Source organism: Dreissena polymorpha, chromosome 13 (assembly GCF_020536995.1).
Source record: "Dreissena polymorpha isolate Duluth1 chromosome 13, UMN_Dpol_1.0, whole genome shotgun sequence".
NCBI lineage: Eukaryota > Metazoa > Mollusca > Bivalvia > Myida > Dreissenidae > Dreissena > Dreissena polymorpha.
Window position 1 is genome coordinate 68,188,016 of NC_068367.1, and position 12,346 is coordinate 68,200,361.

The 12,346-nt window shown below is 36.2% G+C and overlaps 1 protein-coding gene across 2 annotated transcripts; it reads right to left on the reverse strand.

Moving 5' to 3' along the window:
* Positions 1-6,376: 6,376 nt before the first annotated feature.
* Positions 6,377-11,318, reverse strand: LOC127855703 (tripartite motif-containing protein 2-like). Of its 2 annotated transcripts, none has more exons than XM_052391483.1 (4): positions 11,188-11,318; positions 9,073-10,766; positions 8,094-8,276; positions 6,377-7,291 (listed from the first exon to the last, which is right to left on the reverse strand). In XM_052391483.1, the coding sequence occupies exons 2-4, from the start codon at positions 10,756-10,758 to the stop codon at positions 7,037-7,039; spliced, it is 2,124 nt and encodes a 707-aa protein (XP_052247443.1). In that variant the 5' UTR covers positions 10,759-10,766; positions 11,188-11,318; the 3' UTR covers positions 6,377-7,036. The 2 variants fall into 2 exon arrangements, with proteins under 2 accessions (XP_052247443.1, XP_052247442.1); XM_052391482.1 differs by having other exon boundaries at positions 9,073-10,882.
* Positions 11,319-12,346: the final 1,028 nt, after the last annotated feature.

Genomic DNA, 12,346 nt, shown 5'->3' on the forward strand with positions numbered 1-12,346 from the left:
AAGGCCGCATACCAAAAAGGCCGAATACCAAAAAGGCCCCAAAGCGTACCAAAAAGGCCAAAAACTGAACCAAAAAAGCCTTAAAGCAATTTTTGTAATAATAGGTTTCAAATTTGTTTACAAACAAATACACATAAATCAAAATGGAATAAGTCATAAAACAGGTATGAAGTTAATTATTTTCTTTATTTGTTGTTTATGTTTAAATATACATTTACGATATATACAGTCAATGTACAAGCACAATCACACAATTTATATAACAAAATATACAGTTACAAGCAAACATTTACAGACGCTGTACAGTCACACTGACAAAATACAACATAACTACATAATAAGGTCGCGGCGGTGTAGTAGATGAGGTGTCCGCCTAGCGATCGCGAGTTCGTGGGTTCGCTCCCTACTCGGGGAGCAATCTCATTATCTCCTCCACAGACACCAAGTACTGGTTCTTCCCAGGAAACGGACTCGACAATGTCCACATCTGCCTATAATAGGCCTTCCTGTATTAGTCAGCAATTGACTGTAGGAAGTACGAAGTAGAAGAAATAATATTGTTAAACATGTGAGTTCTATTTTTTATTAAATCAAATGGCGTACGACATAAAACATGTATGAAGTTTTTTATTTTCTCTATTACAAAATATACATCATTTCAATTAATTGAAAATGGAGTACGACATAAAACATGTATGAAGTTTTTTTATTTTCTTTACTGCAAAATATACATAATTTCAATTAATTTCAATTACATATTAATATTGTTTAACATGTTAATTCTATTTTCTATTAAATTAAAATGGAGTACGACATTAAACGTGTATGAACTTTTTTTATTTTCTTTATTACAAAAAATACATTTACAAAAAATACATAGAATATACAGTGAACGTGACAAAATACAAAAGAATTTAAACAATATACATGTGCATTACTCCAGCACAACACCGTACACTTGACCGACCTTGGCCGGGAACTCGGAGGTGGTGCATTGTTTCGCCTCATACTTGTCACATAAATTAGAGATCGAAAGCGGTCGTTATAATAAGATACTACGCGAAAATAGAAAATGTAAGTTTTCCAACGGACACGCTATAGAAAACGAGTGTTACTATTTACCAGTTTGTCCTCTATATAGAGAAATTAGAAAGGAACATTTAAAACTATATTTTCAAAGGTGGCTAGCATTAAATAAATCTGACATTCTAATGCAGTCGGCTAATACAAAAGACATTATAAACTTTGCTTAATATATTTTTAATGATAATGAAATGCGTAATAATAAAGACAATATGTTATAATTTATAATAATATCACATAGAATAAAGCATTTTCATTTATTTCGGTTTAAGTCTTCCTAATTTAATGTAGCTAGTTTTATATCGTAAAAAGTTAAGAAACTGTTTTAAAATGCGCAAGTTATTATCAATAGGTGCCAATAAGTGTCATTTTACACCACATATGGGCGTTCTACTATTCCGTTATCAAAACAGATGCCGCAAACTGTGAATAACCCTTGACACTTGGATACCCGGTCTGATTAGCGATTTTTTTTGTACATGCAAATTCTTTCAACTTCTTATATTTTAAAAATTGCCAAAAAATAGTTTAAGAGGAAATTAATAATATATAATGATATATTACGTACTTAATCATATATGTTAAATATATTAAATATTTGTCTTTAAGCAGTCACTAATCCATATGCGTATATTTTATTTTATTTATTTTATTGTTTAACATAGAATTCAAGAATAACGTTGTACACTAATTATTGTGTATGCTACTTTTTGACGACATTGACTATGTTATACGATTATAACAATGCTCATACCACAACACTCACACAATATCAACACACAATAAATTAACACTCGTGAAGAAATTCGTATAATTTACACGATTTAAAAACACTATATTTCAAACGCCAAATAAAGTCTGGTACACTTTCCAATATAACGAATAAAACAAAGCAACTACTATAGAGGTCTAGACAGCTTTGACACATGAACGGGTTATATATATCTCAATAAATCTTGATCTTATATATATTTGGCCGACACGTAAGTTTACAACACCTTCATTACTCATTTGTTACACTTTTAGATGCAAACAGAGAGTTCAGAGAAAATTAAAATTTTCTTAAACGGATTATTCCTACGTGCTAATTGGCGATAATTATGCCGACTTTGATTACAAAATTAACGGCTTTCAATTAAAAAACTGAAACATCTATTACTCAACGAAAAATATTGTGACTAACGAATAATTCATACTGTATGCGATAATTCGCGATATTTTTGTCGACTTTGATTATAAAATTAACGGTTTTTAAGTTGACTAATAAACAAGTTATGACTATTTAACAGATATTATAATTATATTCATCATAAATTTTCAATGATAATACAAAATATTGTATGGCCTTTCTGGTATACCATGAGGCCTTTTTGGTTCACTTATGCGGCCTTTTTGGTGCGACCTTTTTGGAAAGGCCTTTTTGGTAAACGGCCTTTCTGGAACTATACCTACCGGGTAGGTATCACGAGTATCCCGGGTAAAAAGCGGTCCGTCTAAAATGCGTATATGACTCATATCCGCGGATATGACCGAAAAGTGCGGATATGGACGAATACAGGCAATATCGACACTTTTTATGCAATGCTTATAAAAAAATACGCAATATGCGTTAAATATGTTTTTATTGTCTCACAATATAACAATGAAATAGACATTATCATTTTTCCAACTCCAAATTCAAATCCGCGAACATGACGAAGTGCCAGAAGATTTTTTTAGGGCTACACACCACAAACAATATAACCACGCCGACACCACATATATGTTTTGTTGTATAAGGTTACATAATGTTTATATAGTATACTGAATGTATTATTATTATTCTTGATGTCGTCTCAAAACTTTCGTATTTAGATATACAATATGCTTTAGAAAATAGTAAAATATTTTTTGGCCGATTATCGCCAGACCACAAGTAATTAATGATGTTACTTTTCCCTGGTTATATTTTTATTTGAATACAAAATGTTGAATTTATTTAAATACACTGAATGTTATGAATGCAGTAACTATTGTCTGAAATTGGTCAGTAACAACATTTTAACTAAATCTTTTGACCTGTAAATTCTTTTTAGCTCAATTCAACAGTGAACAATGCCCATAATATCACTTTAAAATCGATAATCCACCGAATCAAACAAATATCCTCTATATATTATAGTTTATTAGAACGTACAAATATGCACGTCATTAGATTTATTCAAATGAGCAAAGGATATCGTAGTGCTACATTTAAATGTTTCCAGAATGATTATAACCATTATAGTTGCGATGTTATTGAAAAGCAATGCATGTCCCGCTAAAATTTTAGATTTTTCGTTAATGTTATGTTTTATAAATGAATTTAACAGCTGTAATATTAATCTTAAACATATAGGCTTCGTATTTTAACTTATCGGGATATTGGATATGAACTGTTGAAATATTAACGAAAAATCTAAAATTTTACCGGGACATACATTACTTTTCAATAACAGCGCAACTATAATAATTATAACCATTCTTGAAACATTTAAATGTAGCACTACGATATCCTGTGTTCATTTTAATAAATAAAATAACATGCTTATATTCGTCCATATCCGCACTTTTCGGTCATATCCGCGGATATGAGTCATATACGCATTTTAGACGGACCACTATTAACCCGGTATACTCGTGATACCTACCCTAATGGGAGACCACTTCTTAGTTACGAAAATCTCGAATACATAAGATTAAACAATCCGATTTACAAATCATAACTTGCTCAAACTTCGGCGGAAACCATTTTAACAGACTGCATGTATAAAGGTTACATTATACTAAATACTCTATACAAATGATCTGAGTTTACTCGAATGCAGGTTTTACAATTTAGACTATTGTTCTGGTTTTATCTTTTTGAGATATTGATATGACAGGAAAAAGTGTTTACTTCCCTTTCCCTGAAATTTGATAAAGTAAGAGACTATAGTAAAAAAACACAAAAAAACTGATGGTTACATTCCATTAGTCAACGGCCGGAAAAAGAAGGTGCAAAACCCCGGTGCAAAACAGTTGATTTTGATTTGTATTCAGTTCTTTCTTGGTTTGAAAATGACATATCTTTTTATTGCTTATATCTATTCAGCCTAGAATTTCCTTTAAGAAAAGATATGGTTATGGGGGTCTATATGTGCAAAATGTTGCATTTTTTTTAGTTATGAGCGTTAGCGTTGTGTTATTTTGTCTTAGTTATCTCTATATAATAAATATGAGGATGAACAGTACACACACATCTCGACCTGTGCTTTGCGACACGCTCTTTATAAATGTAAATGGGTTGTGTTCATTTCAAACTTGCGATATAAAAAGCTATAACATAATTTTAAAAACTGAGTTGCGTCTAAGATTATGCAATAGCGAACAACTTTAGTGCCTTCAGCGCTTTGATTGCTTAAAGTTGTCGCTTTTACATTGAATTATATTGGGAAAATATATAATATATTGTGGCATAAACGGAAACGCAACGTGTCATATTCTGCGTTGAATAAGACCAAGATATTGAAAATCGCTGCAAAATTGATGAAGTAATGGCTGTTCAAAACGATGCAACCCATTTTCGGGTGATTTCGAGTTGGATACCTTATTATATATATATATTTGATAGTGATTTTTTTTTCTGAAAAGTTGATTTTTCGTTAAAATATGATAATTATCATTCAAAATGATGTTTTCACTAATTATTATTATAGCCACACGATAACCACCTGTGGTTCTACTCACAAACGAGACTTACAAAATCGCTATCTCCACGCAGAGTTGTCGTTCCATGCTCTTAAATACGTTTTTAACCGAGCTTCGCTGGTTTAAATGAATTTTTGCCCGGAGGTACATTGACACTATCGATTGCGATGAATCAGTGGTATACTGGTAGTAGGTTGGCATATAAGGAGAACTTACGTTTTCTTGCTTTATAAGCTAGCTTTTAAAGCGACGGGTTAGAGTATCTGAATTGGAACCGGCAGGGCCTTGGATTAATCCCCTTTGTAGGCGAAGATTTTATAGGAGAGTTACATTATGGTAAGACATTGGTGCAAGAAATCATGTATGACAGGTTCGATTACTCGCTCAACCTTGATCCACTTAATTTGTCGTTGTTGGGCTCAGGTACTGCTTAAAAGTAAACCCGGGCACTCTTAAGTACACTACAATGTATCCGCCTGGTACGGAAAGTACGCTAAAAGGCACCGGCCAAACTCCACTACTATTGTTTAAGTATATATTCCGTATCCCGGGTACTTTGTAGTATACTTAACACTACCCGGGGTATTTTTATGTCGAACCTGCGCCGATAATGACCAACCGAGCTTACTTTCCCTCCGGGTCACTCAAACTCATAGCTACTGATCGAATCGCTGGGAGTTGCAGGTGTAAAATTCATTTTTCATACCAACTAGAATCCGTTTGGAACAATAAACAGTCATATTTTCAAATTTCATGTTTGTTGTTTTTAATAGTATTCATATTTCTTTTTTTATGTTTTTTAATATAAACACAAATTATAGCTTTTCAATGTTTAAATATGAAAATATGAAATTTATTTGCCACCGTATGTACATAACGTTGCCTCTTGCGTGCTCTGGAGCAAAGTCTTGCAAAATAGAAGCCTGGTTACGTATCCAGAGCCAGCCAGCTTTCGTCGTTTGATAGTCTAAAGAAGGGGCTCTCATGGGTCAACAAGTGCTGCTGCCATGTTCCGGACGTATTCGTAGTTATAAGGCTCTTTGTAGGGGATGCGGTGCAGTCTTCGTAGACACTTGTGTTTAAACTCCCGTATCTCGTGTCCAGGTCTCGGAGAAGTACAGTAGGATGAAAAGAACGTGTAACTTGTAGAGCATGTGCTTGTTTTGGGAAGCTGATGGTGCTGCTTTTCCACAACCTGCTCAGTCTGGCCAACGCTGGAGTCGCCATGGCAATTCTAAGTCGGACCTCAGCGGAATTTATACCATCCTTGGCGAGGGTTGCTCCCAAGTTCTTGACGCTGATCTCCTTTTCAAGCTTCTCGCCCTTCATGTTGATGTCTCCCCTCGTGTTGTTCGTGCTGTTCTCCATGATCTTCGTTGTAAATGAGAGATTCGGCTAGCCCTCAAACCGGTTAATCCCGCAATTCTTTGCATTTACGGTTCCAAGGCGGTAATAACATTTTAAATAACTATGTTTTTAATTCAACAATCTGTAATCAAATCCCGTTGATGAAGTGCTTTTAAAAAAGTAATACATGTTGACACACACGTTTTATTTCTAAATAAATCAATATACATGTAGTTAGAATTGTATAAATTCGTATAAGTAAAACCGATACACGTAAATGTACAGCTTCACGAATAAACGTTCAAAACTAGAAAGCGCTGGAAAAGCGCACGCATACCTTCTTCAAGATAGATATCCTTACGTAACCATCGAATGTTCCACGTACACGTCTAGAGCCTCCCTTAAAGTCTTCTAGCAATAAAACAACTTGTCGATTTGTTAATCAAGAAGCTTTTGATTATTAGTAGTCGATTGGTTCATAGCATATCAATCACAAACAATAACCAATTTATTTATTTTTTCGCAAAAAGGTATTTTTTTAATACAATGCAGGCAATATATCAACCAACCAATACAACTAAAGACAAACTCTTCCGCAATATATAAGTCGGAAATTGACGACCAATCACAACATACCTGAAGTAGTTGCCCGGCTTTGGCGAGGCAATACAGTTGAAACTATACATAACAGTTTACATTTTAGGCTCGATTCCTCCTTGGCATTCATAAATAATTCATTATCACTTTTTTAATAATAATCGAGAAATGAAAAACGATCATATTACAATTAACGACTATACACTGAAACTATAATAATAAATACTATAATAATAAATATTAACTCAAATCAAAGCAAAATGCATGTAAAACGTGAATGCATGAAACTTCCTATATGGCTCTACAGGTTGACACCATATACATGTACGGTATCGCTCTTGCCACTGGAAGGGTCAAAGGTCACCGCCATCTTGTCTTCTGCCAAGGTCAAGGCAACGTCTTGTGGACCCATAACGTCGTCGTTACGAGCCAAAAGGTCTCCCATCAACGCCCCGTCGGAGCTTAGCAACTGCACGTTGTCTGTTCCGAATCCACAGACGAGAACGCGCTTGTCTTTGGTGATATACATTCCTCGAGGAGAGTTCAAACTGCTGTCCTGTAAAGGGACATAACGCTTAATGAGCCTCGCTCTGGGGCATCTGGGCTGAATGAGTGTGCGTGAAGTGTCGTCCCAGATGAGCCTTTGCAGTCAGCACACGCTAATCAGGGACGACACTTTACGCATTTGTTTGTACTTTGAGTTTTAAGGAAGTCACAAATCTCTGCTTAGCAAAAATCCAGTTAAGGCGGAAAGTGTCGTCATTGATTAGCCTGTGAAGACTGCATAGGACAACACTTTACGAACCTGGAATAAAACCCATTTCCCCAAAGCATGGCTCGCATGCATTTGGTATCAAACTGTTATACTATGCCATCCTTGTTTGGCATATTACAGTTTTAGCAGTCCACGGAACAGGAAGTATATACAGATACATTTTGTCAGGGTTTTTTTTTCAGATAAATAAACAATTTACAACAATGATTTGTCGACATACTAGTATATAAGAGACAATCGTGTACCGGTAATGTACTAGTATAATAAAATATGTGAAATTTTAATAGTATGTGATAACCATTTTTCGAACCTGGTGAATCACACAAATTAAATAATATATAATTGACTAGTACAGGTAGGTACTAGTCAATAGAGCGATTAAATGAAGAAAAAATGTGTATGGTTCATTGGTAAATAATCAAGCATGGTCGCCATATAGTATAATTCAATCTACTTAAATAAAACCATTTGATAAAAACAACCCGGAGCGATGGATGTTCGTCTTCTTATTCATAAAGCTTAAGAAAAGATCGCATTTCTCTTTACGCCATATAAAGGTGGAACGAAATAATAATACTCGAACCTGGTACACAAACTGTTTCAGGACGGTACCGGAAATGCAGGTCACGTGACTCCTGTGGCAGTCGGACACGTACATGTATGTACCGGACGGGTCTAGCTTCACGTACCAGGGACGTAGGAACATGGGGTGGTAGTTGTCCACGGGGCATAGGTCTTGTTTTTCCTCCCCGTTCCGTGATATAACCTGGTCCGAAGAAATAATATAATGTATGGCATGGCATTTTATTATCAACATAAGTTATTTCCCGACTGGCGCTTCAATGGCCATCCCGGTGTTGTTGGAATGAACGACATTTTCATTTTCTAGGACTACGTTCATGTATAAATATTTTAAAACATCGCTTTGGGAAAACGGAGTGTACTGCATGTGCGTTCCGCACAGGCTAATCAGGGGCAACACTTACCGCTGTTATAGAATTTTTCATTAAAGGAAGTCTTTTCTAAACGAAAATACATTCCAGCGAAAAGTGTCGTCCTTGATTAGCCTGTACGGATCCACATGCTCATATGAGCCGACACTTTACGCACATGAGTTACGCCCCGTTTTTTTTTTCAGAGCGCGGCTAATAAATATTTCAGAGATCTATTATAGTTCACGGTTGCATAAACCCTTTTTGTACAAATTATTAGAAAAACGGCGGAATGAGCGATAGGTGTTTATATTCTGTAATGCGCGTACCAGAAAATGGCGTATAGTTTTGGTTAAAAAGAACGAGATAGTAACACGAATGATGACACATTGCAAAACAATCATTATGATACAGCTGATGTTTATAGAATATATTTGTTTTTCAATGTACGATGCACAGTCAGTTTTTAAACGTGTTTGCAGTCTAAACACAGTTTACGATAGCTATTTTTCCATAACATTAAAATGTTGAAGTGTCAAAAATCACAAATCCATGAAATTCAAAATATTTAAATAATATAAAGTATGTAGTTGATGAATAAAACGCAAGATACAATGTGTATAATCGTACCTTAATTGAAGGGTTTGATGCGCATGAGCAAATGACGGCAAACTTCTCTCCACCATAACTGATGCCATACCCTCTGTCGGATATACGGAAACTGTCCAACAGTTTAAAGGTAGCGCCGACTTCGTATATTTCAACCTGATTTTCCCTCGGCGTTGTTACTGCGATCTGATTGGTCAGCATAAACGTAAGACCGAACGGTTGGTGCTCCATTTTGTGCTCGCCCACGAGTCTAAACGTCTTGTCGATGAGCTTCAGTTTGGAGTTATTTCTATCCACCAACACCATGTTGCCGTTTGGCAGGTAGGCTATTCCAGTAAACCAGCATAATTCTGTGTCCGAATCAGATCTGGCCGAAAACGCAGCCTGTAAATTAGCATACAAATTTGACAAGCGCATCGAACGCAGACTCTTTGAATCCGCCTGTAGAGTTCGCCTCGATCCACGCATGTCTAATTCATCTTCTGGGTCGGAATCGTGTTTTGCTATTTTAAGATTCTGCGTCACAGGAAGTTCGGCCGGAGATGACGTCATGCGAATGTCCCCCAATCGGCTTACACCGGACATTAACTTTTCCAGAATTGGATCCACGACGAAATCCATTTTCGTCTGTTTGATTCTATTGTTCAGTGACCCAAGTTTACCTTTGTAGTATTCACTCTGTGTGGCTGCTTTCGTCCTGTTTTCCAGTACATGATATTCAGTCCCATACTTGGAACTACTTTCACACAATCCGTGTATCATTCCGCATGATTTTCGGATTCTCTGTGCTTCTTTCATCTCTGATTGTATGACCGCCTTTTCTTTTCCGTGCACATCATACAGCTCGCCGATAATTTGCGATTCACATTTCAACAGATTCTCGTTTATTTTTTTCCTGATCGATTGGATTCTTATAAGCATATTTGCTTGAACATCGTCGAGTGTTTTATCCGCTTTAAACCTGTCGTCATACAGCGCTCGTGCCAGCTTAGTAGCGTCGCCAAGAGTCGACTTGATTTTGTTTATCTCAGACTGATGCGTGTGGGCCGCATCTTTCAGCGGACGGACATCTTTACACGATTTGTGCTTAGTGGCCACGCATTTCTCGCAGCCGATGTCGTCATGGGTCTCACAATATCTCGTGACAGTTTCCCCCGCGTGGTCCGGACAGTGCGGGTGCGATATGATGTTCTCAATCGGCTGATTGCGCACCTTAGACAGATAGACGGTCTTGTGGAGTTTCGTTGTTTTCAGTGCGTTGTGAAAGCTCACGCAGTCGTCGCACAACGCGTCATGGCATTGCGGACACCATTGCTGCGCATCCACCTCCTTATCCTGGCGGTGACACGTGTCGCATTTCTTGTTCGGATCCTTCAAGGCCGACGCCTCAAGGTAACTCTTCAAAAACTCGTTGGTGGGAAAATCATCCGACCACTGCTCCTTGGATTTCGACCCCACCGGTGGAGGACTGGTTTGCAAGCAGACTGGGCACACCGTTACGCCGCTGGGCGCTGGTCCCTTCCCAACCGTTTCTGAAATGTACGCCATCAGGCAGTCCCGGCAAAACGAGTGCAGACATTCCAATGTTTTGGGGTTGTCCAACGTGTGTCGACAGAGCTCACATTTTATGAAGCTTTCTTGTTTCGGTGAAGGATTCTCGGCGACGGGTGTTTTCGACTTTGCTGGACTTTTGTCTCTCTTGCTCATCGCGGTAACTTGAACAAATAAACGCTCTGAGAAAACGGGGCTTTGTCCACGTGGGTAAAGTGTCGTTCCACAAGAGCCTGTGAAGTCTTCATAGGCTAATCAAGGACGACACTCTCCACCTAAACTTGAATTGTGTTAAGAAGAGACTTCTTTTAAACGAAACAAAACAATAACATCAGAAATGGTCTTCCCTGATTAGCCTGTGCAGACTGTACAGGCTAATCTGGGACGACATTGTACGCACATGCTTTAAGCTACTTTTTTCTCATAGCGAGGCTTAAATCCATATTTTACTTTGGTGTATTCTTAAATCGAAAGTGCTCATATTTATGTTGCTTAAAACAATACAATTACGTTAAGAATATACTTTTCCTTTCGTATATATACTTAATAAAATCAATAACGCAGATATTGAAATAAAACCGTTACCTTAATTTGCTACGTGTGTTACTTAAAATAAAATCCTTTTACACTGTATATATTTCCCCATCAATACATCTCCAGATTTATAACCGAAATGCGCCATTCATTCACTTTAGTTTAGTTTATATAAACTCAATTCTGTTATTCAAAGATGGATTTTTCAATGAAGTGAAATCAAGGCGGTTAACGTTCATGATTCATTGAAAAGATATTGATTTCCTGATTCAAACGTATTGATTACATTTTATATTTGTGCATTCATTACCTGAAATTGATAAATAAAAGCGTTGACAGAACAGAACAGAACAGAATATTTTATTTTAGCTTAAGCATACAGCTCATCGCCATAAACATACATATGCAATAACAGCATGCGTGACAATTTTATACAAAACCTACATCCTTTTGAGGAAAGATCAATTTAAAAAGTAATGACATACAACATGTTTTAGTGAGAATGTCACATGGATGGGTTTAATACAAAGTGATCATGTAATGTTAACACGAAATTTAATAATTGTTACAAATATAACATTATTCTAAGCTTATTGTCTTTGTGGAAGATATATCATTTATACTACACATATAGCACATCTTCTCGTAACTTAAAGCATTTTAAACAAAAAATGGCAAGTTTTCTTAACACTATTTTGTTTGAACAATTAAGTAGTTCGATAAACTTGAACATACTAGGTCGTGATCTGTAATACTTTGGAATTAATGTATTCCTAATATCGGCATAATAAGGACATTTAATAACAAAGTGATATTCATCCTCGATATCATTGAGGTTGCATAAAACACATTTGCGTTGATCTCTGACAATGTTTTGGTGTCTACCCGTTTCAATTAATAATTTGTGAGACGACAAACGTAATTTAGCAATAATATTCCTATGTTTTTATTTTCAACAATATCAAGATACGCAGATCTTTCGAATATTGGTTTCAATTCTTTATATAAAATCATTGAACTAGATGATGTGACACTTGTATTCCAGTTAGTGATATACTGGTCTCGTAATCTGGTTTTAAGTAGCGGTATTAATTGATTAGAGTTCACAGATTCGGGGAATAGCCATACATCGTTAAAACCGGTTTGGTTTAGAATGTCCCGTACTTTCGATGACCAATTGTTTGTGTTATTTTTGCGTTCAATTTCTAAT

Bases quoted from the DNA above. Each gene is read 5' to 3' on its own strand.
- LOC127855703 (XM_052391483.1), bottom strand. From the start codon at position 10,758: ATGAGCAAGAGAGACAAAAGTCCAGCAAAGTCGAAAACACCCGTCGCC. The intron at 8,277-9,072 runs GTACGATTATAC...TCTTCGGACCAG, and splicing joins CATCAAACCCTTCAATTAAG to GTTATATCACGGAACGGGGA. The intron at 7,292-8,093 runs GTTCGAGTATTA...GTCCCTTTACAG, and splicing joins TGAAACAGTTTGTGTACCAG to GACAGCAGTTTGAACTCTCC.